The sequence below is a fragment of the Malus domestica genome, chromosome 12, assembly GCF_042453785.1.
Source record: "Malus domestica chromosome 12, GDT2T_hap1".
NCBI classification, from domain to species: Eukaryota; Viridiplantae; Streptophyta; class Magnoliopsida; order Rosales; family Rosaceae; genus Malus; species Malus domestica.
The window spans coordinates 28,645,544-28,670,746 of NC_091672.1; the positions used below are offsets into that span (position 1 = coordinate 28,645,544).

Sequence of the window (25,203 nt, forward strand, 5' to 3'; positions counted from 1 at the left end):
TCATGGACTATTTTGACTAAAAGGCTAAAAAAAAAATTCTATGAGAATATTGTGAATTTCTTAGCTTATGGATTCAACGCAAGTGCACAATGAATTATCACTGGAAAAAAAAAATTCAAGTGGCAATTCCATACATATGCAGACGAACTTTCATTCCCTGCAGTCGGAATCATAAAATATGTACAAATAAGGGATCACAGGTCTGTGCTCGGCGAGTTCCCCCTCTGCTGGCTCTGTAGTTACTCGCGGGAGCACTCCAACGTAAGCGTTGCATGCACGCAGCGTCGTATGCTTCAATGTTCAAACCCGAAGCAAGAAATAGTTCCACCTCGTTTACAAACTATTGGAAGTCGGTCCTTATGATTACCTTGTCCTTAGATTGTCAACATCCCTTAATTCAAGGGGATGTTATTTATCTTTCCTAAGTTAGACAACTTCCTTAATTCAAGGGTGTCAACATCCCTTAATTCAAGGGGCTATTATTTATTTTTTTCCTAAGCCTAGCGTAAAGCATGAGGTTATTCTTCTTATATATTGTTGTACAATTGTAAAAGAACTTATGAGGGAAATACAATTCAATCCTTGAAAATCAATATGGTATCAGAGAGGAAAATTAACCTGCGTCTGCTATACTATTATCCGAGCGTGTTCAACCTTCAAAATGTCTGAAGACAATCTGTTGATATCTGAAGCTGAAAGCTCACTGGTGCCTTCCTCCATGAACGTGCATGAGATGGACGTTAACCCAAATCAAAGATTAAGCTCAATCGTATTGAATGAGTTTAATTTCTTGCCTTGGTCGAGAGCTGTGTCATTGGCGCTAGGTGGAAGGTCCAAGCTGGGGTTCAGAAATGGAAGCATCGAAGTACCTGATGATTCCTCACCAAACTATGAATCCTGGCTTAGCAAGGATCAGCTGGTTATGTTATGGCTCTTGAATTCCATGGAACGTAAATTAGCTGAAATATTCAGCTACTTAGAATCCTCGTACCAGCTATGGGAAGCGGTCAAGGAAATATATGGCAGCCAAAACAATGCTGCACGGGTCTTCCAATTAAAGAAGGACATCTCCGATCTGTAGCAAGATGGCAAACCGTTTGTGCAGCTCATAGGAAGCATGAAAAACATGTGGAATGAGTTGGAAATCTATCGCCCTCATACAACTGACGTAGCACTACTACGAAAGAGAGCAGAAGAAGACAAGATATTTCAACTCTTGTCCAGTCTTGATTCAACGTAAGACCTTCGATGTCACATACTCATGAACGCTGAGCTTCATTCCTTCACCAGTGTGTGCGACGATTCAACGAGAAGAAGTAAGGAGGAAAGTCATGAACATGGGTACAACGACTAGTGTACCTGAGGCTAGGGCATATATAACCAACGAAAAGAGATACAAAGGAAAGCATCCGAACTTGAAGTGTCAACACTACAATAATACGGGTCACGTCAAAGACACATGTTGGATTTTACACCCAGAGTTAAAGCCTGAGTTCATGAATGACAACAAGGGTGTGCAAAGGATGAACCGTACTCCACATCGAGCGAATCATGCATCTACCTCCACCTCCAATGGGCCAGATCCACTCAAGAATTTCATCGTGAATCCAGCTGAACTCATGAACGAGTTTATGTTATATCTTCAAAGCAAGAAAGGAGGTGCTAGAAGTGATCGTGTTGATAGCATAGAAGAAGGGAACTCGACGGCATTGCTCGGCAAGTTTGCAGGGTTCTTGGCAGACACGAAATCCATACCCCAAGAGGACATGCAAGGTATCATGAAAGCCTTTAAAATTGCTCTTAAAATAAATATGTTGCATGATTTTTGGGTTGTAGATTCGGGTGCCACAAATCATATGACCAACCATGTGTCTAAGTCTTAAAAATTTGAAAAATTTGCAAACCCTTCTCAAGTTTCAATTGCAAATGGTGAGAATGTAAAGGTCTTAGGAAAGGAAAAAATAAAATTAATGTCAGATGAAATTGAATCAATGGCTTTATATGTTCCTTCTTTCCCATTTCAACTTCTATATGTGGGAAAGATCACAAATACCTTGAATTGCTTAGCCATTTTTTCTCCTCACAATGTTATCTTTCAGGATTGTGCCACCAAGAAGACGATTGGTGAAGGGTTTTATTTAGATGGTCTCTATTACATATCAAAGAGCAATCCGAAAGGGTTTCAGGCCAAGCTCAACCTCATTCAAGATAATCAATTGTGGCATCAACGTTTAACTCATCCTTCTTCACCCATTTTGTCAACTCTATTTCCAAACTTAGGAAATGATGCTATTTCATGTGAAACATGCCGCTTGTCTAAGTCTACTAGACTACCTTTTAACTTTTCCTTGTCTAGAACTAGTAAGTGTTTTGAACTAGTTCATTCAGATGTATGGGGACCAACTAGTGAATCATTTGATGGCTATAAGTATTTTGTGATTTTTGTGGATGACTTTTCTCGAGTCACATGGTTATATCTCTTAAAGTCGAAGAATGAAGTTATGGAAGTTTTTAAGGACTTTCATAACCTTGTTAAAAACCATTTCTCCTCTTAAATTCAAACCTTAAGGTCTAACAATGGCACCGAATATATGTCCCATATCATGAAACAATGTTTCAGCACTCATGGCATCATGCATCAAACAAGTTGTGTTGGAACACCTCAACAAAATGGTGTATCCGAACGCAAAAACCGTGACCTACTTGAAAAAACAAGAGCACTAATGCTACAAATGAAGGTACCAAAGAGATTTTGGTCTCAAGGTGTTATGGCAGCTGCATATATCATCAATAGATTACCCAGCCGAGTCTTGGAATTCAAGTCTCCACTCGAGGTCATGAAAGGAAGAAAAATTGACCTCTCACATCTTAGAGTGTTTGGCTGCATCTGTTTTGTGCATATTCAATCTTTTTACCGAGATAAATTAGATCATAGAGCTGCCAAATGTATTTTTCTTGGTTATTCCTCTACAAAAAAAAAAGGGATATAAGTGTTATAATCCCCAACTAAGAAGATTGATTGTGTCCAAAGATGTGCGATTTCATGAAACTAACCCCTTTTTCAGCAAGTTAAGTGAAATCACAGCCCAAGGGGATGGCATCTTGGATGTGTTCCCACTACCAATAATTGAATTGGAGGGACCACAACAACGAGAGCTCAGTCATGCCAATGTTGATGCTTCTCCCAATGAAGATAGCAATGAAGGGTCTCACTCTGAGGATACACTACATGACAATTGTGACAATTAAGATGATGTGAACGAGTGTGAAATAACTCTTCTAGCTCCTCGACGCAATCCAATGCGTGTTAGAAAAACTCCCACAAGACTTCAGGATTTTGTCATGTACAAACTCACACATCCCATCTCCAATTGTGTGTCATACAAGAGAATGACACCGGATCATGCTGCATTCCTAAGCACTATATCCAGTTACCAGGAGCCTCAGAATTTCCATGAGGCCAACAACCAAGAAGTGTGGAAAGAGGCAATGCAAGAAGAACTTAAAGCTCTAGATCAACACAATACCTGAAGCATCACTAAACTTCCAACAGGCAAGAAAGCAGTGGGTTGCAAATGGATTTATAAACTCAAATTCAAGTCAGATGGTTCAATTGAGAGACATAAAGCAAGATTGGTGGCTCGGGGATTCACTCAAACATTCGAGGTGGATTACAAAGAAACGTTTGCACCTGTGGCCAAAATGAACACAGTAAGAATGCTATTATCTGTAGTTGTAAACAAACGATGGTCCATGTACCAAATGGACGTGAAGAACGCATTATTGCACGGTGATCTCAAAGAATAAGTCTATATGAAATTGCCACCAGGGCATCCACAAAGCAATGAACCAAATGTGGTGTGCAAATTGCACAAAGCCATTTATGGCCTGAAGCAGTCCCCACGAGCTTGGTATGCCAAACTGAGTTCAGTTCTCATTAGTGTTGGTTTCAAAAGCAGCAACGCCGATTCCTCACTATTTATTCGCACAAGAGCTGTGGGCACATTGGTTGTGCTGATTTATGTTGATGATCTGATAATTACGGGTGATAATACTGACGAGATCTCCACTCTCAAACAGTCTCTCAGACAAAGATTTGCAATTAAAGACCTTGGGATATTGAAATACTTTCTTGGTATAGAAGTGGCAACCTCACACAAGGGACTATTTCTTAACCAAAGAAAGTATGTCTTGGATTTGCTCAAGGATGCTAACATGAGCGATGCTAAACCAACCACCACTCCTCTTGACAGTAAGCAAAAACCTAGCTTGAAGTGCACATCACTCACTTATATCACCCATTATCAGCGATTGGTTGGAAAATTGATCTACCTCACAATCACTAGACCCGACATCACCTATTCTGTAAGTCTTGTGAGCCAATTCATGCACTCCCCGACTCTTGAACATTTGACTTTGGTTAAACGGATCTTACGCTACTTAAAAGGTTCAGTGGGTCGTGGTATCATCATGCGGAAGAATGACAACACCCAAGTCGTAGGGTATTGTGATGCTGATTGGGCAGGCAACACAATCGATCGTGTTTGTACCATACTTGACAAATCCCGAAACTACCGAGCACCGGCCAACGCTATACTGTCAAGGACCCAGAAGAGTTCCCCTCCGACCAGGAGGCCAATCACTACTCGACACGTGTCAAGATTAGAAGCCAATCAGAGCGCAGCACGTGTCGACATCAAGAACCAATCACAACATGACACATGTCAATGTGACAAAGCTACAAGTTTTTCTATAAATAGGGGTCATTCCACCACAATATTGCCTAATGCCATTTGTGTTAAATCATTCACAAGAACTCACTAAATTGAGAGCTTGATCCTTTGTACTTGTGTAAGCCCTTCACTACTAATAAGAACTCCTCTACTCCGTGGACGTAGCCAATCTGGGTGAACCACGTACATCCTGTGTTTGCTTCTCTGTCTCTATTCATTTACGTACTTATCCTCACTAGTGACCGAAGCAACCAAGCGAAGGTCACAAAACCTGACACTTTCTGTTGTACCAAAGTCTTCGCTGATTTTGTGCATCAACATTTGGCGCCGTCTGTGGGAAACGACACTTATTCCTACTCTCTTCAGCTGTGTCAAGCTGGTTTCTATCATTCGTACACTTTCTTTTGACCAGGCATCCCTCTCCAACATGGGAAGCGAAGGAAGCCACAGCACACAGAATGACACCCCCCTTGCACATAGTGCGAAACAACGAAAGAAGGAAGGAAAACGAGTTCTTCTTCAAGCTAAAGTCGATGAGTTGGAAGCTCAGAACAACAAGATAGCAATGAGGAATGAGGTCCTCCAGGAGCAATATGAGAAGCTCTTCGAGACACTCCACGAAGCTAGGCAAGCTCAGACACGCGAGCTTGTTGCCCCCGTGGAAGTCAACCATCAACTGGGTGCCCTCCAACATGGAGGGTCACATGCATTCGACATAGATATCCCTGATAGGGAACATATTACCCCTCGACTTGATAATCAACATGAGGCTTCTCTTAACCCAGTTGCTTCGACCCGAACCATGAGAAGTGGAGGGAGACACCTCTTTACTGAAGGGGCAGAAGGATCGAAAGCCGTCTTTCGCGATTGTCGGGATTTCCTGAAGCAACGTCGAGAGAATTCCATCCATATAAGCTCAAAGATTAATGACCCAAGGATTTCTGAGAGACTCGGTCCCCTGCCACGGCCCAAGCCGGCCACCAATTTGGGGAAGGGGCAACAAGTCCCAGAGAGACATGAGGGTACAGGGGACTCAGAGGTGTTCCGACAGACATACCCTGGAAGCCAGTACAGCGAGTCCAGGGAAAAATCACATGCCCTTGATCAAACCTTCCTAATTCTAAGAGGAGATGGAGATTTACGAAAGAAAGCTCCAGTGACACATAACTCCGCTCAGGACCCCCTTGTCCTACAACTTCTTGAGGAAGTAAACAAGTTGAAGGCTGAACGTCAGGCTGAAATACCTGACTGGAACCAACCCAGGCCTGGCCCTCTTACAAGGAGGATCCTCAACACCCCCCTTCAAGCAAAGACAAAGCAAAAGCTTGGCTTGCAACTTTATACTGGAAAAGAGGACCCGATTGAGCACCTTAACCTCTTTGAGTCCACCATGGCATACCAGATGCACACCGACGAAGAGCGATGTCTTCTCTTCCCCTCCACCCTCTCTGGTGGAGCTCTAAATTGGTATTGTCGTCTTACACCTGAGACGGTAGACTCATTTGAGGAATTGAGGAAACTATTTGTTTCCCAACACATTTTCCAAACCGATCGCTTGCACTCTGCAGATGACTTGTACACTATCCGCCAGAAGCCAGACGAGTCATTACGTATGTATGCTGGCCGCTTCAGCCATGAATACTCCCGGTGTGCCGAGGCAGATGACAAGACTGCCCTCAAAGCCTTCACGGCAGGCCTACGTGATTGTTTCTTTAAATACATGATCAATGCCAATACTTGGAAGACTTACTCTGAGGTGATGGCGCAGGCTTATAACCATGCCTCCGCCGAGGCAAAGACATATCAGGAGAAACCCCCTACAACCATCCTTTATCAACAAGTGGGAGGTGGAAGCCAGACTCACCTAAATGAGAAGACCTCGACTTCCCAAACAGCAGTGGCACCTCCCCATGCCTTGCATAATGCTTCACCGAATCAACAGACATATCAATTTCAAGGCAAGAGGAAGGATTTCCATCCTCACCACTTTCCTTTCAGTAAAAAGAGTAAGGGACACTATCCCGATAACCAAGGGTATCGCCACAATAACGCTCGCCCCCAGGCAGTCAATGCAGTGGGTTAAACCCGCGTCAAGATACCCCCTACCCCAAGGTATGAGACATACACGCCCTTGAATGCCACATGCGCGGCCATTTACCCCAGCATAGCTCACCTGATACCAAAACCAAAGCCGAGGCACCCAGATTACACGCCCCCGAATAACACGGGCACGTTTTGTTGCTACCATGAGCATAACGGCCATGATAGCGAGAAATGTATCATCCTCCGTGATCGTATTGAAGCTTTGGCACGAGAAGGAAAAATTGATCAATTCCTTCTTCACCCTCAAAGGGATAACCGTAACCAACGCCAGGTGAATGTCATATATTCCATAAGCGGCGGCACACCCATATCTGAATCTTCCAATAGGGCCATGAAAAACAGTGAACGAAGTCTGAGGCCTGGTCACCAAGTGTTTCACGTGGAAGACATCAGGGGAGGGAAGTATCAAAAACCTAACTGGGATCCGATATGTTTCTACCCTGAGGAAGAAAGAGGCATCATCTACCCTCATAACGACCCATTGATCGTGGAGGCTCACATAGCCAACTTTGATGTTCGACGAATCCTCGTAGACACAGGGGCTTCGGTCAATATCATGTTTGCCGAAGCTTTCAGGGCGCTCAGTGTAGCTGAACACTTGCTCGATCGCTCGATTTCTCCTCTGATAAGCTTCTCCGGTGATATCGTGCAACCCTTAGGGAGCATACATTTACCCTTTACTATTGGTACAGGCCCTTACACGGCTACCATTACCACTAACTTCCTAGTGGTTGACTGCCCAACGGCATACAATGTCATCTTTGGGCGCACAGGCATCAATGATCTCAAGGCTATGGTATCCACGCATATGCTGTTGATGAAATTTCCAACCCCCCATGGCAACGGCTACATCAGAGGAGATCAGCTTAGTGCACGATCATGTTACAACACTTCAGTTAAGCAACAACACTTGCCCGGACCCAAGGAAACCCTGTCTGTACATGACCAAGTCACAAAGACCAGCCTAGATGAAGCGAACTTGGATCTTCCTGATAGCAACAATCAACCCGATGATCCTCGAGATGACTCTTTCACCCAGCAAGCCCAACCTGCTGAAGAGTTGGAGAAGGTACCTATCTCAAGAGATTATCCAGATCGCATGGTGAAGATTGGCACCACATTGTCACCACCCCTTCGGTTAGCATTGATATCTTTTTTGAAAGAGAACACTGAAGTCTTCGCCTGGTCATACGAGGACATGCCAGGCATCTCTCCCGATGTCATCTGTCATCGTTTGAGTATTGACCCCAAGATCAAGCCGGTGAGACAGAAGCGAAGATCTTATGACGCTGAACGATACGAGGCAATGAAAGCAGAAGTTGAAAAACTCAAAGGCATAGGCTTTGTTCGCGAAGTCAATTACCCGACATGGGTAGCAAATGTGGTCCTTGTTAAGAAAAATCCGACCAAAGAAAGTCTTTTGCTTCAAAAGGTCTTGTGGAGAATGTGTGTTGACTACACCGACCTAAACAAAGGGTGTCCGAAAGATAGCTTCCCTCTTCCTCTTATTGACAGACTTATAGACTCTACGGCCGGGTGTGAACTCCTGAGCTTCATGGATGCTTACTCACGATACAACCAAATCCTCATGAACCCTTCGGATCAAGAACACACAGCCTTCACTACCGACAGAGGACTATACTGCTATAAAGTCATGCCTTTCGGCCTAAAGAATGCAGGAGCGACTTATCAGAGACTAGTCAACTCAATGTTCACCGAGCAGATTGGGAAGAGCATGGAAGTTTACGTTGATGATATGTTAGTCAAGAGCAAACATGCTGACCAACACATCACCAACCTATCTGAAACTTTCACTATTTTGAAGAGGTATCGAATGAGGTTAAACCCCAACAAATGTGCCTTCGGCGTAGGCTCTGGCAAATTCTTAGGTTTCATGATTAGCCAACGAGGCATTGAAGCTAATCCCGAGAAGATCAAAGCAATCCTCGACATGAAGGAACCGGTAACTTCAAAGGACATCCAGAGCCTTACTGGCAAGGTGGCGGCCTTAACCAGGTTCATTTCTAAGGCCACAGACAAATGTGCTCCCTTTTTTAAAGCACTTAAGGGAAGTAGGAAGTACATTACATGGACTGATGAATGTGCCGAGGCATTCAAAAACCTCAAGGAGTACATGAGTAAAGCCCCTCTACTCTCCAAGCCCGAGGTAGGAGACATTCTCATTATCTACCTATCGGTATCAGCTTCAGCCGTAAGTTCCGTTCTCATTCGAAAGGATGGGAATATTGAGCGACCTGTCTACTACGCTAGCAAAGCCCTACAAGATGCGGAGACACGATACTCCAACATTGAGAAATTAGCTCTAGCATTGGTCATGTCTGCTCGGAAACTTCGCCCTTATTTCCAAGCACACGCCATCATCGTGCTTACCAATCACCCTCTTCGACAGATACTCCAGAGTCCTGACACGTCTGGGCGAATGATCAAATGGGCGATAGCATTGGGTGAGTTTGACATCTCCTACCAACCAAAACCAGCCGAAAAAGGTCAAGCAGTAGCAGATTTCATTGCCGACTTCACATATCCGGTTGACATTGCTTCTACACCTGAAGCAGTGGCTTCATTACCCCCGGAAGCTCAGAAGGTAGAATCAACGACCTCAGCATGGAGTTTGTATGTTGATGGCTCATCCAACCAACAGGGCTGTGGAGCGGGACTAGTCTTGACTACGCCCGACAAAGTAGCAATGGAGTATGCTCTTCGTTTCAAATTCAAGGCATCAAACAATGAGGCCGAGTATGAAGCCCTTCTGGCAGGATTACGTTTGGCCAAACACCTCGGGGTTAAACAAATTGATATTTTCAGTGACTCCCAATTAGTGGTCAACCAGGTTACCAACAACTTTGATGCTAAGGACAGCTCCATGGCAGCATATCTTGCGCAAACACAACTTTTGCTCAAGCACTTCCACTACCAGATCACCCAAGTTCCTCGAGCGGCAAACAGTCATGCAGACGCCCTGGCTCGCCTCGCCTCAGCTGTGGAAGACAAGATTGGAAGAAAAATTCATGTCGAACTGTTGGCAACACCAAGCACCATGGCCGCAGAAGTATGCAACTTACAACAGGGGGATAGTTGGATCACCCCGATCTATAATTTCCTTGCTCATGGCACCCTCCCAAATGATAAAGTCCAGGCTAAGCAAATTCGATACAAGTCTACCTGCTACCTGATCATCAATGATCAACTCTATAAGCGAGGTTTTAGCCTGCCATACTTAAGGTGTCTTACGCCTGCCGAGGCGGAAATCGTCCTTCGGGAAATACATGAGGGAGTCTGTGGAGATCATGCTGGATCTCGGTCCCTAGCACACAAGACTTTTCGCCAAGGATATTACTGGCCAACACTCCACCAGGATGCCATCAAAGTATCCCGCTCATGTGACAAATGTCAACGATATGCAACTATTCCTCATTCCCCTCCAGAGCCTCTTACTCCTATGATCAGCCCTTGGCCCTTCGCCCAGTGGGGACTTGATTTGATCGGCCCAATGCCGGCAGGGAAGGGCAAAGTTTGTTACGCAGTCGTTGCAGTGGACTACTTCACAAAGTGGGCCGAAGTAGAACCCTTGGCAACCATTACTGAGGCAAAGATAGAAGACTTCGTGTGGAAGAACATCCTTTGTAGATTCGGCATTCCCAATGCGATAGTCACTGACAATGGGCGACAGTTTGACAACAAGAAGTTCAGGTTGTTCTGCTCTAAGTTCAACATCAACTTATGCTTTGCCTCTCCAGCTCATCCCCAGTCTAATGGACAAGTTGAGGCCATCAACAAAATAATCAAGCGCACTTTGAAAACCAGCTTGGACAAAGCTAAAGGCTGTTGGCCAGAATTTGTACCCCAAGTTCTTTGGTCATATCGCACTTCATATCGGACTTCAACAGGAGAAACTCCATTCTCACTTGCCTTTGGCACAGAGGCGGTTGTCCCTGTTGAGCTCGAGCAAGCAACATTCCGAGTCCAGAACTACATTCAAAGTGAAAATGACAAACAACTCACCCTCAACTTGGATTTAGTCGAGGAACACAGAAACCAAGCTCACTTGAGGAATGTCGCCTACAAGCAGCGCATCTCCAACTATTATGACTCTAGGGTCAAGCTTCGTTCTTTCAAAATAGGAGACTGGGTCTTAAAGAAAAGATTACTCTGCGACAGAGTCCCGAGTGAAGGCACACTTAGTCCAAACTGGGATGGACCGTATGAAGTCATTGGCATCAGTCGCCCTGGCTCTTACACACTTAGAAGCTCCGATGGCAAGACCCTTGGCCATCCATGGAACGCTGATCACTTGAAGTACTACTACAAATAGACTCACGATGTACAAGTGTTGAGCTATAGCCGTTCGGCATCCTATGTAATGAAGGCCATTTGGCAATGAATTCAATAAAGAGGTAATTTAGCCAACTCAGCCCTCACTCTTTTACATTCCTAGCAAGGGAACACTCAAGTGTTGAAACCTCAAAGCAGATATATCCAACACGAAACAAAATCTAAGTATTGGTCGACAAGACTATACAAAGAAAGGAACAACCAAACAATGGCTTATATCCAAACAATAGATCTATTCATACATAGCCAAACATGCATTAATAATAGTGCAAACACTCATAAACACCTAAAATCCAAAACTCTCAAGCTTATAACATGGGCACATGTTATACACACATCAGACTACTACATCCAGAATACATGCAGATAGTAAAGACACTGCTATTCATTCTCATCTGAAGCCGAACCCCTGGCAGTATCACTCCGCGTCCTACCATCATCCTCTGCATCCCCAAGATCCTCTTCACCATGCTGAGTCTGTGCATCAGCACTACCTTCATTATCAGACTCATCTTCGCTGCTAGGATCAACAGCAAGGACAAATGTCTCGCCCTTTCGATGATGCTCATCTATATCTTCGTGGTATTTTCGAAGAATGCTCCCATCATCATAACGATCAAGGACGGCCATCCATTTCCTTTTTTCAAAGCGAGCTTCTTGAGCACAGTAGGGTTTAATAGCAAGATGAAAGGTCGAAGAACTTAAGTATTCTTGCACAGCAGCCTCCCTTTCAGTTGGAATGCTCTTCTCCAGTTCAGAAATCTCAACTAAGGCACCATCCAATTCTCCCCTAACCTTGGATACTTCCAAGGTAGCCACCTCCAACTGTTTTTTAGTTGCCTCAAACAATTTCTTAAGCCTTAGGTTCTCACCATTTCGCCTTTTCAAGCTCTCCATGGTTTCGTCCTTCAGTTGGAGAGCCTGAGTCAAAAGTCCCTTATTCCTTCGGGCCTCGTCCACAAGCTGCTTATTCTCCTTCAGTTTTGCCTTGTACCGCTCAACCTCTTGCAGTCTGTCGTGATACTCGGCCATGACCTGCATGGCAAGACGATCATCACTACCTAAATAATGATAATAAAGAGGAAAAAGTAAGGAAATGACAAAGTAACACTCACATATGAAGACAGCTTCAACATCCGGTCGCAATCCGATTCATCCTTAGCTAAGGGCTCTCCGAGCTCATCGAAGGTGAATCGACGCCCTGCCAAGCAATTGTTGATATCCCCAAAATCCTTTGGCCGCGTGGCAACCCTCAAGTCCTTCCACGGGACACTGCCAGCTCTTTCCTTGCCTTTCCCCTCATGGCGGGAACCAGGATCACTTTCCTGGACAGTGTGCTCCATAGTAAGAGGATGAGGCAACAGTCGGCTCCCTTCTCCTGCAACTACGGCAGCAGCATTATCAACGGCCTCGACTCCAGTCTTCCTAAAGGCAGACCTCTTAAGGACCCCATCTTGGGACTTAGGTCTAACGGATGGTTCCCCTCGGAACTTATGAATTTTCTTATGCGGTAGGATGTCTTCCGAAGGAACTAACACTGGTGCTTTCCTTTTATGGGTGCTAGTCCCTGTTTTCTTGCTTACCTTCTCCACTGCATAAGGAAAATCAAAATAAGAAATACAACTTTCCAAATAAAGTAAGGAATTGAGCTAAGTTTACATGAAGGATACAACTTACTCGATCGTCCCTGGCTCTCGGAAACTAAGGGTTGGAAACCGTACCGACGAAATAAGGGTCGTAGCTTGCTTAAGTGTCTATCCTCTTTGGGCACCCTTAACACCTTCTCTATGTCAGATAGCTCCTGCCCAAACAGTTGGATGGTGCCCCGCGTCACTACATGAAGCAAAGTGTTAGAAGCAAGAAAAGACCACAACAAATAGCAAATAGTACGAACGGTTGATACGTTACAACCTACAGTCTGGAAGTGAGTAAGCACACGTCGCTCAGGCGTGACACCCTTATCATACTCCCAATCATTATACAGAAAGCACCAACGGTTTTTCCATGTGTAGTATGCCTTTTTCTTACCATACACAATACGCTCTCTCTCACTCCGACATGCACACTCGGCATAACCAGTGCATGATTTTGCTGGGAGCATCTTGTAACAGTAACGCCACTGATGGAAGGAAGGCTCACACAACCCACACTCCATCCAAATGATATAAAATCCAATCAAAGTATCCCAGAAACCAGGATTGAGTTGCCCAGGTGCATATTCGATCAAAGATAACATCTTTTGCAACCACGGATGTAAAGGTAGTCTCACCCCTAAAGTCAGTAATATCTGGGTGTAGAACATAACATGACCCTGGGGAGGCTCAGAAGGCCATTCTTCATCATGTACCAAACGTATCCCTACACTACGAGGGATATTACATGACTGCCTTAGCGCCTCAACCTGCTTCTCATTATCTAACAAGTTATTCTTTAGATGGTCTGCTGTGAACTCAGAGCGAACTATGGGTATGGCATCAAAAACAACCCCCTCACCCAACGCCATGGAGGAAGAACTAGCAATAGCTAAAGTTTGACGGTTGGGAAGATCATCCAATGTTTCTCTAGTACCGGACTCTAACAAAGACCCTGAAGACTCCGACATTGCAGACTCAGACTTAGAGCTAAAGCTAGAAGAGCCCTCATCACTAGAACTTCCAGGCTCTGACATCTACAATAAGAAGAAACAAATTCTATCACTACATGCATGATCAAAACATAAGGAAGTTCCTATATTACCCACATGAAGATGGTGCAAAGCGATGCCGGAACCCTTCTCAATCAGAAAGCAATCCGTCTTCCACAGTCACTACAAAACAAGCAAATGAAGACCGTGTCAAGCGCCAAAAAAAAAAAAAAAAAAAAAAAAAAACAGCTTCATCCAAAAAGCTTCACCCGAAAAGCTTCACCTCCAAAGCTTCACTCACAAAGCTTCACCTAAAAAGCTTCACCCACAAAGCTTCACCCAAAAAAGCTTCACCCGAAAAGCTTCACCTCCAAAGCTTCACCCACAAAGCTTCACCTCAAAAGCTTCACCCACAAAGCTTCACCCAAAAAAGCTTCACCCGAAAAGCTTCACCTCCAAAGCTTCACAAGGGCCCAAAGCTTCACTTAAAAAAGCTTCACCTACAAAGCTTCACCTAAAAAAGCTTCACCTAGAAAGCTTCATCTACATACTTTCACCATCAAAGCTTCACCATCAAAGCTTCACCTAGAAAGCTTCATCTACAAAGCTTCATCTACAAAGCTTCACCATCAAAGCTTCACCTAGAAAGCTTCAACACCAAAGCTTCACCTACAAAGCTTCAACACAAAACCTTGCTCCAAATAAACAAATTTTGTTCACAAAACCTAAACATTTTTTGTTTTACACCCACAAGGGCCCAAAATCTTCCTTCTTATTTATTCACTTATATATGTTCCCAAACATATTATGATAGATCAAATAATAATTCAAAGTCCAAAATTTAGTTATGGACAAAAATACAAGCAATTCACCAGTACTGAAGTTGCTACAAAAACTGGAATCTTCCCCAGCCTAGAAATCCAACAAAGCTTCGCCTCCTTTTCTCTATCAAATTTTTGCAGCTGCTGCTTCTCTCCAATGGAGCTGAATTTTGGACACCCTCTAGTTCTTGAGCAGATGAACAACTTTCAAGAAGGAACCATTTCTGTTTGAGCCACGGAAATTAAAGTGTTGAAGCTCCAAGCATGACAGTCGGATTCTTGCAGATTTCGAAGCTGCTGTGATGTTTCGAAGATCTGGAAATATTTAACCATTAGTTCATTCTGAATTTTTGATATGTTATGAAAGAGACGATGAGGAACAACTTCAATGAAGAAAGCATGCTGATCTGAACAATAGAAAATGGAGTTTCGAAGCTCACAACAAATCTGACGGGTTGACAGAAAAATAATAACCAGTCATTCATCATACCTGAATTTCTTGAGTTATACAGCTCCGAGGGATCTCAATTTTGGATATGTTGTAGTTCACAAGTTAAGGAACAACTTCGCTGAAGAAAGTTTGTTGATCTAAGCAAGAGAATATGGAGTTTTTGAAGCTCACAACAGGTCTGACGTGTTGACAGACAAATGATGAACAATCACTCGTCGTACCTGAATTTCTAGAGTTGTACTGATCTGATGGCTCTCAAATTTGGATATGTTGTAGTTAAGGAATTAAAGAACAACTTTCATGAAGACAACTTTGTGATTCGAGCTACAGCTGATGGTCTTATATTGAAAACCAATTCAGGTTGTTAGGGGAAATGAAAACCAATTCCACCAAAGAAACATCATTATGATGTTTCATCATTATGGTGTTTTCATCATTATGATGCTTTCATCATTGTGATGCTTCCATCATTGTGATGCTTCCATTATGATTGTAATGCACCAACGGTTACACCCTCTATCATAGCAGTATGTGTGTGTATCTCCCTATAGTCATCATGTGCAAGACTATCGTAGTCAGATGGCTTTCCATAAAACAGCTACCAACCGTTACACCTTCTGCAATTCCACTTATTCGGGCCTAGCAACCTTCATAAACAAAATATATGAAGAAAAAGTCCGGGGCTACCACTTAGAAAACAAAAGAATGAAGTTTTGGTACTTACGACATGGACTATTAGCAAGACACCTCATTCGTCAACTCCCTCGACTAGAGACTTAGGGGACTCCCACCATATGCTACTACGCCTTGGTACTCAAAAGTTCGTGACTACTCAGTGACTTGGATTTTTCAAGTCTCCAACCGAGAAGTTTTCCTCACTCGGGAAATTAAGGGAACACTACCTCAAACTACATGCTTCACTCACAAAGCTTCAACAATACAGGTTTCAACAAAAGCAAAAATTCAAAGAACTTTATGAAGAAGGCTTTGGGGTATTTAACACAATATGTTGAAATGAAGCAAAGCTTATTTATTAATATTTTCGATAAGCCACAAATATGTACATATACATGAGTCAAAATAAACAAACAAAAGGGAGCCTTCACAAAGGTTGCTTAGGGGAAGTCTCAACAGTCGGTAGAGCCCCAGAAAGAGAAAGCACCGGAGGGTGGTTATCCGGAGCCTCAGTACTTGACAAAACCCCAGAAGGAGGAGGCATTGGAGGTTCATCATTTGAAGCTTCATTACCAGGTACAACCCTAGAGGACGAAGGCAATAAATGCCTTTGGAACAAACCCACAAACCGCTGATGATCAAGTAAAACCTTACCATCAGATTCCTTCATCTGGTCAAGCTTCCTCTTCATGTTTGTAGCATAGTCATGGGCGAGCCGGTGCAACTGCTTATTCTCATGCTTGAGCCCTCTAATCTCCTGTTTGAGACTCATCACTTCAGCAGCTAATGATTCAACTTGGCGGGTTCTAGCAAATAGGCGTTGGGCCATATTAGACACAGAACCTGCACACTGAACACTAAGAGCCAGAGAGTCCTTAACAGCCAACTCATCAGACCGTTTGGAAAGTAGTCTGTTATCTTTGGGAGTGAGAAGGTTCCTGGCCACCACTGCAGCGGTCATATCATTCTTCATCACAGAATCCCCAACGGTAAGAGGACCAGTAGGGGATATGAAGGATGGGCGCCATATGTTGTCTGGAGAAGGCGTGGCTGTCTCTTCTCCAAGGTTCAAGTCAAAACGACGGTCGGAGGGTCCAGACATTTTCAAATGTGTTGAAGAAGGAAGAGGTCAGACAAATCAAGATCTTAGAAGTGCAAGAAATGAGCTTCTACTGGTAGAGATTCAAGTGTGCTGTGGAACTTAATGCCAGCCTCTATAAAAATCTGCACTCGACGGAGCTTCAGAAATCGAAGATGCGTTTGCTTTCTCAAAAGCTGGGCTGCTCAGAGACCACGAGGGCCGATCTCAGAAATCGAAGAGGCGTTTGCTTTCTCAAAAGCTGGGCTGCTCAGAGACCACGAGGGCCGATCTCAGAAATCGAAGAAGCACCTGCTTTTTCAGCCTCGTCAGCACCTGTCACATGCACACTCAGCTTTGCGGAAATTACGGGCAATCTGTCGAAGATTTCTGGTGAAGTAGAAAGCACGTGAATCTTACTGTTCAATCACCGCTCTCCATATGCACCATCAACTCCTCGGGTACCACATATAACTTTGTCAAAGATCTCTGACAAAGTTTAGGCACGAGAATTTCGAAGTTCCAGCTACCCTACTATTACCCATAAGGGTAAAGGAACAGCATCACTGCTTGACAACTGGAAAGTCCCTATGTGTGTCGACCTCCGTGTTTTGCGGCAAGACAGGTTGGCAAGAACGTCCAACCTTTACTCACATTCGAGAAAAGACTCCCAACATAATTACTTTCTCAAAAACCGGAGTAGCACAGCTTTCCGAATCTCGAGAGTCAGATCCTCGACGGGATTGCTTGTTCGAAAACCGAAGAGGCACAACTCTCAGAACTTCGAGAGCCAGATTTCCTTAGATAAAGCTTGTCTGTAATCTTCACACGTAATATCAGCTTTCCAGATACCACATACCACTTTTTCAAAGTGCTCTGACAAAATTAAAACACGTGAAGCTGGCAGCTCCCACTACATTGCTGTGACCAAGAAGGGTAAAGGAATAGCATTACTACTTGTTATTGGGAAATCCCTATATACATTGACCTCCCTCCTCAACGGACAGGCAAACCTGCAAAAATGCTCAACCCTTTCTCGCATTCGAAAAGGCACCCTCAACATAACCTCTCGAAATACTCAGCTTTATTTCCCCCCGATAATACCTCAGCAAATAAGCCACACCAAGAACAAGAGTATCTCATATCATCAGGGTCGAAAGCAAGAGTATCCCATATCATGCTTTCTCCCTGTCTTTGTCTTTGTCCTTGTCCACACCTGCAGGACAAGGAGAAAGAGAGCAGTCAGTCGGAACCTGAAATCAAACCTCCAATTTGGAACTGACTGCCTGGAGCCTTTGCCTGGTCGCTTACTTAGCATTGCTCTCGAGTGCTCATCCTCAACTGCTGTCAAGGTCACGAATTCCACCGGCAAATACCTCATGACAGTTGATCAGATATTGGCTCTTTACACTGAAGCTGCCAAGCGTGAATGAGTCACTATGAAGGAATGTTCTGAAGGACCATTTAAATGCAAAGGTTGCACACCACTTCTGCCATGCAAAAGATTGAAGCAGAAGGTTCAACGGTGGGCTGAAACAGATCACTACAGCACGACACCTTTCCATACCACATTCATTATTCCGTCAACAGCAATAGTATCCCATATCATCAAGGTCGAACGTACTCTAGATTTGATGGACTTGTTTTGACCCTCAAATTTTTGAGTCGGCCTTATACTCTGAAGGGCACCAGAAAACCCTCCAGCACAGTTCAAGAATAAGCCTGTGGAAAGTTACTTCTTCAAAAGCAAAAGTATCTCATATCATCTCTTATCCATTTGCTTCTCCTTATCCTGGCAGTTGAATGAGAGACAAGGAGAATGAGAACAATCAACCGAAAGCCGAAGTCAAACCTCTGCTCCTGGGTTGCTTACTTGGAAGTTTGACTGCTTACCTTGTCTGTCACCTCTTTCGGCAAATCTCCTAGCTCGGCGACTTGGGGGACTCCTACTATAGGGTTTGTATCGCACTTGACCAAGCCCGAAACTACAAGTAAGCTTCAAGTGAAATTGATACATTACCTTGTGCGTCAACATCAGCTAAATACACCATTCCCGGATGGAGGAAATGTACTTCCAGAGAAGGGCAGATGAAGATCAGACCACACTTCGGTACTTAGAAGTTTCGTGATTACTCAAGGGATTGGATCTTGCAAGTCCCCAACCGAGGAGTTTCCCTCACTCGGGAACTTAGGGGAGCACTGTTTGTACCATACTTGACCAATCCCGAAACTACCGAGCACCGGCCAACGCTATACTGTCAAGGACCCAGAAGAGTTCCCCTCCGACCAGGAGGCCAATCACTACTCGACACGTGTCAAGATTAGAAGCCAATCAGAGCGCAGCACGTGTCGACATCAAGAACCAATCACAACATGACACATGTCAATGTGACAAAGCTACAAGTTTTTCTATAAATAGGGGTCATTCCCCCACAATATTGCCTAATGCCATTTGTGTTAAATCATTCACAAGAACTCACTAATTTGAGAGCTTGATCCTTTGTACTTGTGTAAGCCCTTCACTACTAATAAGAACTCCTCTACTCCGTGGACGTAGCCAATCTGGGTGAACCACGTACATCCTGTGTTTGCTTCTCTGTCTCTATTCATTTACGTACTTATCCTCACTAGTGACCGAAGCAACCAAGCGAAGGTCACAAAACCTGACACTTTCTGTTGTACCAAAGTCTTCGCTGATTTTGTGCATCAACAGATCGTAAGTCCACCTCCGGCTACTGTACATTTGTCGATGGAAACTTGGTCACCTGGAAAAGTAAAAAGCAAACTGTTATCGCCAGATCCAGTGTCGAAGCTGAGTACTGTGCAATGGCTTCCACTGCGTGTGAGTTGATCTGGCTCAAGGGTTTTCTGTGTGATTTAGGGTTTCCTGCAACTTTTCCAATGTCTTTATTCTGTGACAATCAGGCAGCCATGCATATAGCATATAACCCAGTGTTTCACGAGAGAACGAAACACATTGAGGTTGACTGTCATTTCGTTCGGGAATAGGTGCAGACGCAGGTAATTCAGACACGGTATACACGAAGCTTCGACCAACTGGCTGACATTTTCACCAAGCCCTTGGCTTCTCATCAGTTTCAACGGCTTCTGTCCAAGCTTGGATCCATAAACCTTCTGGATCCAGCTTGAGGGGGAGTATTGGAAGTCGGTCCTTATGATTAACTTGTCCTTAGGTTGTCAACATCCCTTAATTCAAGGGGATGTTATTTATCTTTCCTAAGTTAGACAACTTCCTTAATTCAAGGGTGTCAACATCCCTTAATTCAAGGGGCTATTATTTATTTTTTTCCAAAGCCTATCGTAAAGCGTGAGGTTATTCCTTTTATATATTGTTGTACAATTGTAAAAGAACTTATGAGTGAAATACAATTCAATCCTTGAAAATCAATACAGACCGATTGGTTCTTGCTGCCGAGAGAGGCCCTGCTGCATCAGAGGTTGATTCTTGAAATTCTCTTTGTTTTTCTTCAGGTGCTGTCATTCGACCTTTTTGTTCATCCCTTGAAAATGCATCGTTCAGGTAAAAGTTCAGACAAAGAGTTCATTGAAATTTTGCAGGTTTTCAAGCACTTCAACGTTGTTCTTTCTCATATCTTGTCCAAATGAACACGGGAACTAAACTTTGGAACGTTATTCGATTTTTCAATTAAAGATCTAGGGAGTAACACATATCACCTCGTCAGGGATGAATTAATCACGCCATGTATGTGGTGCATGACGATGTCAACATCTTCCTCCTACAAGCAGCAAAAGAAGCAAGTTAGCCATAAAGAGTCATCCGAATAACTGTAACACGCATGTTCTACTGTGGTCGGCTGATCGTCATAGATAAAGAAAGACCACACACACAATTTTATGATATAGCTAATTAGACTAGGTGATCCAGTTCATTGCCAAGCCAAAGAAAAAAAATGAAACTCCGTAGGATGTTGAAATGTCCTCGTGTCACCAAGAGAAAAAATTTATGCAGAAGAAGTCAAGACCTGCATCAAAGCTTGGATTTCCTTTCTCAACCAACTTTGGAGCCAGCAGTTTGGCTGAATATACTTGCGGGACTTCCAACACCGTGGTACGTCAAATATGTCACTTAAGGTAACCAACTGGAAGACATGTAAACAGTGACGGCGTTTTGCAGGGATATAAAATGAGAAGCAACACAACCAATAAAATGACAAGAAGCACAAAACCTGTTTCAGTGTAATAACACTGCAATCTATACTTATGCTCATTTGATAAGATAAAGCTGCAGATACCATTAACGAAAAAAACACAAGTCACATTTTCAACACTGGTATGATCTCAAAGCAGAGAAAAAAGAAGCGGAATACGCATACCCTGAATTCTGATCAGTGCAATGCTTTTGAAAAGAACATCCCTCGTAATCATACATTATGCAGACATTTTCCGTCTGCGTCAAGCCACTAAAATTCAGCACTACGACAAAAAGAAACAAAATTTGATTGAATAGAATGCGGTATGAACAAACTGACCTTGCAAAGAGGACACTTTATACAATCCAGCGGGCAAGACTGTTTGCGAGTAACAACTTCCGTCCAACGCAAAATGAACCTGTAACAGAACTTATCTGAAACACAGAACCAGTGGATTTCGGCTCAATAGACACAATGCAGTTTGTTTCTGTTCGTGGCAGGAATTTCCGTCAGGGATGTTCCCTGGCCGACGAGCACACAGCTCCCCTTGAGGTCGGCGCCAGTTGATGCTTCCTGTCAGGCTTCTGCTTTACTGGCGGGCTTGTCAGGCAAAACCTAGTCGGGCAAAGCTTGTCGGGCAAGGCTGGTCGGGCAAGGCTGAAAGAGAAGGACATAGTTAACCTTGAAATGTGCCTTTGTGGGGCCTTAGGTGTAGGCCTTGAGGCTCACAATCAAGATTAACTTTTAAGTGCTCAGGCGTGCCACTGCCATCTTCAGCATGGCAGATGTATAACGAATGTTGAATTTTAATTGTATATATATCCAAGAGACTATTTTAGTTATGACAGGTGCCTTTGTGGGGCCTTAGGTATAGGCCTTGAGGCTTTCCGTTAATAACTAACTTAGTATTTGAATATATACATATGGTTCGTTTCCTTGGTTATATAAATCTTATAACCATTATACTTCTGATTACCTGAACTCGAATGACAGAATGAATCAAATAGGTGCATTTGTAGGGCCTTAGATATAGGCCTTGAGGCTTCCCATCAGAATTCATTATATATTCAACGTTCTAGCCCGAAGGATAGAATGAATCCAAATAGGTGCCTTTGTAGGGCCTTAGATATAGGCATATGATCTCAAAGCAGAGAAAAAAGAAGCGGAATACGCATACCCTGAATTCTGATCAGTGCAATGCTTTTGAAAAGAACATCCCTCGTAATCATACATTATGCAGACATTTTCCGTCTGCGTCAAGCCACTAAAATTCAGCACTACGACAAAAAGAAACAAAATTTGATTGAATAGAATGCGGTATGAACAAACTGACCTTGCAAAGAGGACACTTTATACAATCCGGCGGGCAAGACTGTTTGCGAGTAACAACTTCCGTCCAACGCAAAATGAACCTGTAACAGAACTTATCTGAAACACAGAACCAGTGGATTTCGGCTCAATAGACACAATGCAGTTTGTTTCTGTTCGTGGCAGGAATTTCCGTCGGGGATGTTCCCTGGCCGACGAGCACACAGCTCCCCTTGAGGTCGGCGCCGGTTGATGCTTCCTGTCAGGCTTCTGCTTTACTGGCGGGCTTGTCAGGCAAAACCTAGTCGGGCAAAGCTTGTTGGGCAAGGCTGGTCGGGCAAGGCTGAAAGAGAAGGACAGAGTTAACCTTGAAATGTGCCTTTGTGGGGCCTTAGGTGTAGGCCTTGAGGCTCACAATCAAGATTAACTTTTAAGTGCTCAGGCGTGCCACTGCCATCTTCAGCATGGCAGATGTAGAACGAATGTTGAATTTTAATTGTATATATATCCAAGAGACTATTTTAGTTATGACAGGTGCCTTTGTGGGGCCTTAGGTATAGGCCTTGAGGCTTCCCGTTAATAACTAACTTAGTATTTGAATATATACATATGGTTCGTTTCCTTGGTTATATAAATCTTATAACCATTATACTTCTGATTACCTGAACTCGAATGACAGAATGAATCAAATAGGTGCATTTGTAGGGCCTTAGATATAGGTCTTAAGGCTTCCCATCAGAATTCATTATATATTCAACGTTCTAGCCCGAAGGACAGAATGAATCCAAATAGGTGCCTTTGTAGGGCCTTAGATATAGGCATATGATCTCAAAGCAGAGAAAAAAGAAGCGGAATGCGCATACCCTGAATTCTGATCAGTGCAATGCTTTTGAAAAGAACATCCCTCGTAATCATACATTATGCAGACATTTTCCGTCTGCGTCAAGCCACTAAAATTCAGCACTACGACAAAAAGAAACAAAATTTGATTGAATAGAATGCGGTATGAACAAACTGACCTTGCAAAGAGGACACTTTATACAATCCGGCGGGCAAGACTGTTTGCGAGTAACAACTTCCGTCCAACGCAAAATGAACCTGTAACAGAACTTATCTGAAACACATAACCAGTGGATTTCGGCTCAATAGACACAATGCAGTTTGTTTCTGTTCGTGGCAGGAATTTCCGTCGGGGATGTTCCCTGGCCGACGAGCACACAGCTCCCCTTGAGGTCGGCGCCGGTTGATGCTTCCTGTCAGGCTTCTGCTTTACTGGCGGGCTTGTCAGGCAAAACCTAGTCGGGCAAAGCTTGTCGGGCAAGGCTGGTCGGGCAAGGCTGAAAGAGAAGGACAAAGTTAACCTTGAAATGTGCCTTTGTGGGGCCTTAGGTGTAGGCCTTGAGGCTCACAATCAAGATTAACTTTTAAGTGCTCAGGCGTGCCACTGCCATCTTCAGCATGGTAGATGTAGAACGAATGTTGAATTTTAATTGTATATATATCCAAGAGACTATTTTAGTTATGACAGGTGCCTTTGTGGGGCCTTAGGTATAGGCCTTGAGGCTTCCCGTTAATAACTAACTTAGTATTTGAATATATACATATGGTTCGTTTTCTTGGTTATATAAATCTTATAACCATTATACTTCTGATTACCTGAACTCGAATGACAGAATGAATCAAATAGGTGCATTTGTAGGGCCTTAGATATAGGCCTTGAGGCTTCCCATCAGAATTCATTCTATATTCAACGTTCTAGCCCGAAGGACAGAATGAATCCAAATAGGTGCCTTTGTAGGGCCTTAGATATAGGCATTGAGGCTTCCTATCAAAATTCATTCTATATTCAACGTTCTAGCCCGAAGGACAGAATGAATCCAAATAGGTGCCTTTGTAGGGCCTTAGATAGGCCTTGAGGCTTCCCATTAGGATTCATTCTATACTCAACGTGCTATGGTAATCATAATATAATAGAAATAAAACTAGGTGATAGATCGATTACTTGCGCTCCAAGTAACTTCGGACTTCTTGTTTATCAAAGCTTGTCGTGGATGGGTTATGTTCACATAAGGCTCTTTTTTATGCCTTGAGGCCAAGGACTTTTAGATGATCAAATCTTACATGCCCGAGGGCTTAGAACTTAGATCTGGCTTGAACTATGAAAACATATTCAAATCGGATTTAAGCGCTGAGAGAGTCTTTTAATAACCATATTACTAGAAATAACTTGAATACAACTTGTAGTATACAACATATTGCTAGGTTAGTGAATGAAAAGACAAAAACAAAAGGGGTCGGGCAAGGTTTAACCTTGTCGGACAAGGCTGATCGTCTTGCAACTTCCTATCTTTGAGGTTTATCAAGGGGGTTGAGAACTTTTTAGAAAAGGGGTAGGAAGATGAGTTTGCAGAAAGAAATCGATACTACAGCAGGTTCTTGACCAGGTAGTAGAGCTATTACAAAGGTTTATCTCCAGAATGATGAAGGCTTGGGCTGACTATAGCTTTGTTTTGAAGGCAAATATGGTTTGAGCAGAGTTTGTGCTTGTATTTGTTTGTTTGAGTGTCTTTATTTCTGACTTCTCTTTCTTCTTTTATAGATAACTCGGCTTGTCTTCTTGTAGCAGTAACCTTGCTCGAATGCAACTTGAAGGGTAGTGACTCATCAGCTTTTTACTTGTACCACTGTAAAGTACTTTTAGGCTGATTAGCTGGCAGGTCAATACCACTTGGTCCTTGGGCAGGTGAGCAAGTGGTGCAAATGATATGCACCTAGTCGGGAAAGGCCTCTTCTGCCTTCGGGACTTGGGCTGTACTTCGAGCTTTCCTCCTCTTCATTGGGCCAACTCCCTTCTGAGCCCAAGGTTTAAGTTTTAACCCAAACAGT

The 25,203-nt window shown here is 43.5% G+C and overlaps 2 protein-coding genes and 1 long non-coding RNA gene across 3 annotated transcripts; 1 reads left to right on the forward strand and 2 right to left on the reverse strand.

Moving 5' to 3' along the window:
- The first annotated feature begins 661 nt into the window (after positions 1-661).
- On the forward strand, positions 662-1,081 carry LOC139189921 (uncharacterized). The gene has a single exon (XM_070809190.1). The coding sequence runs from the start codon at positions 662-664 to the stop codon at positions 1,079-1,081; it is 420 nt and encodes a 139-aa protein (XP_070665291.1).
- A 10,294-nt stretch (positions 1,082-11,375) lies between these two features.
- LOC139190134 (uncharacterized) lies at positions 11,376-12,583 on the reverse strand. Its single transcript, XM_070809931.1, has 2 exons — positions 12,305-12,583; positions 11,376-12,224 (listed from the first exon to the last, which is right to left on the reverse strand). The coding sequence occupies exons 1-2, from the start codon at positions 12,530-12,532 to the stop codon at positions 11,571-11,573; spliced, it is 882 nt and encodes a 293-aa protein (XP_070666032.1). The 5' UTR covers positions 12,533-12,583; the 3' UTR covers positions 11,376-11,570.
- Positions 12,584-12,687: 104 nt separating this feature from the next.
- On the reverse strand, positions 12,688-14,027 carry LOC114821841 (uncharacterized). The gene is made up of 3 exons (XR_003769682.2): positions 13,930-14,027; positions 12,867-13,022; positions 12,688-12,780 (listed from the first exon to the last, which is right to left on the reverse strand). It is a non-coding gene; the product is annotated as an uncharacterized lncRNA (long non-coding RNA).
- Positions 14,028-25,203: the final 11,176 nt, after the last annotated feature.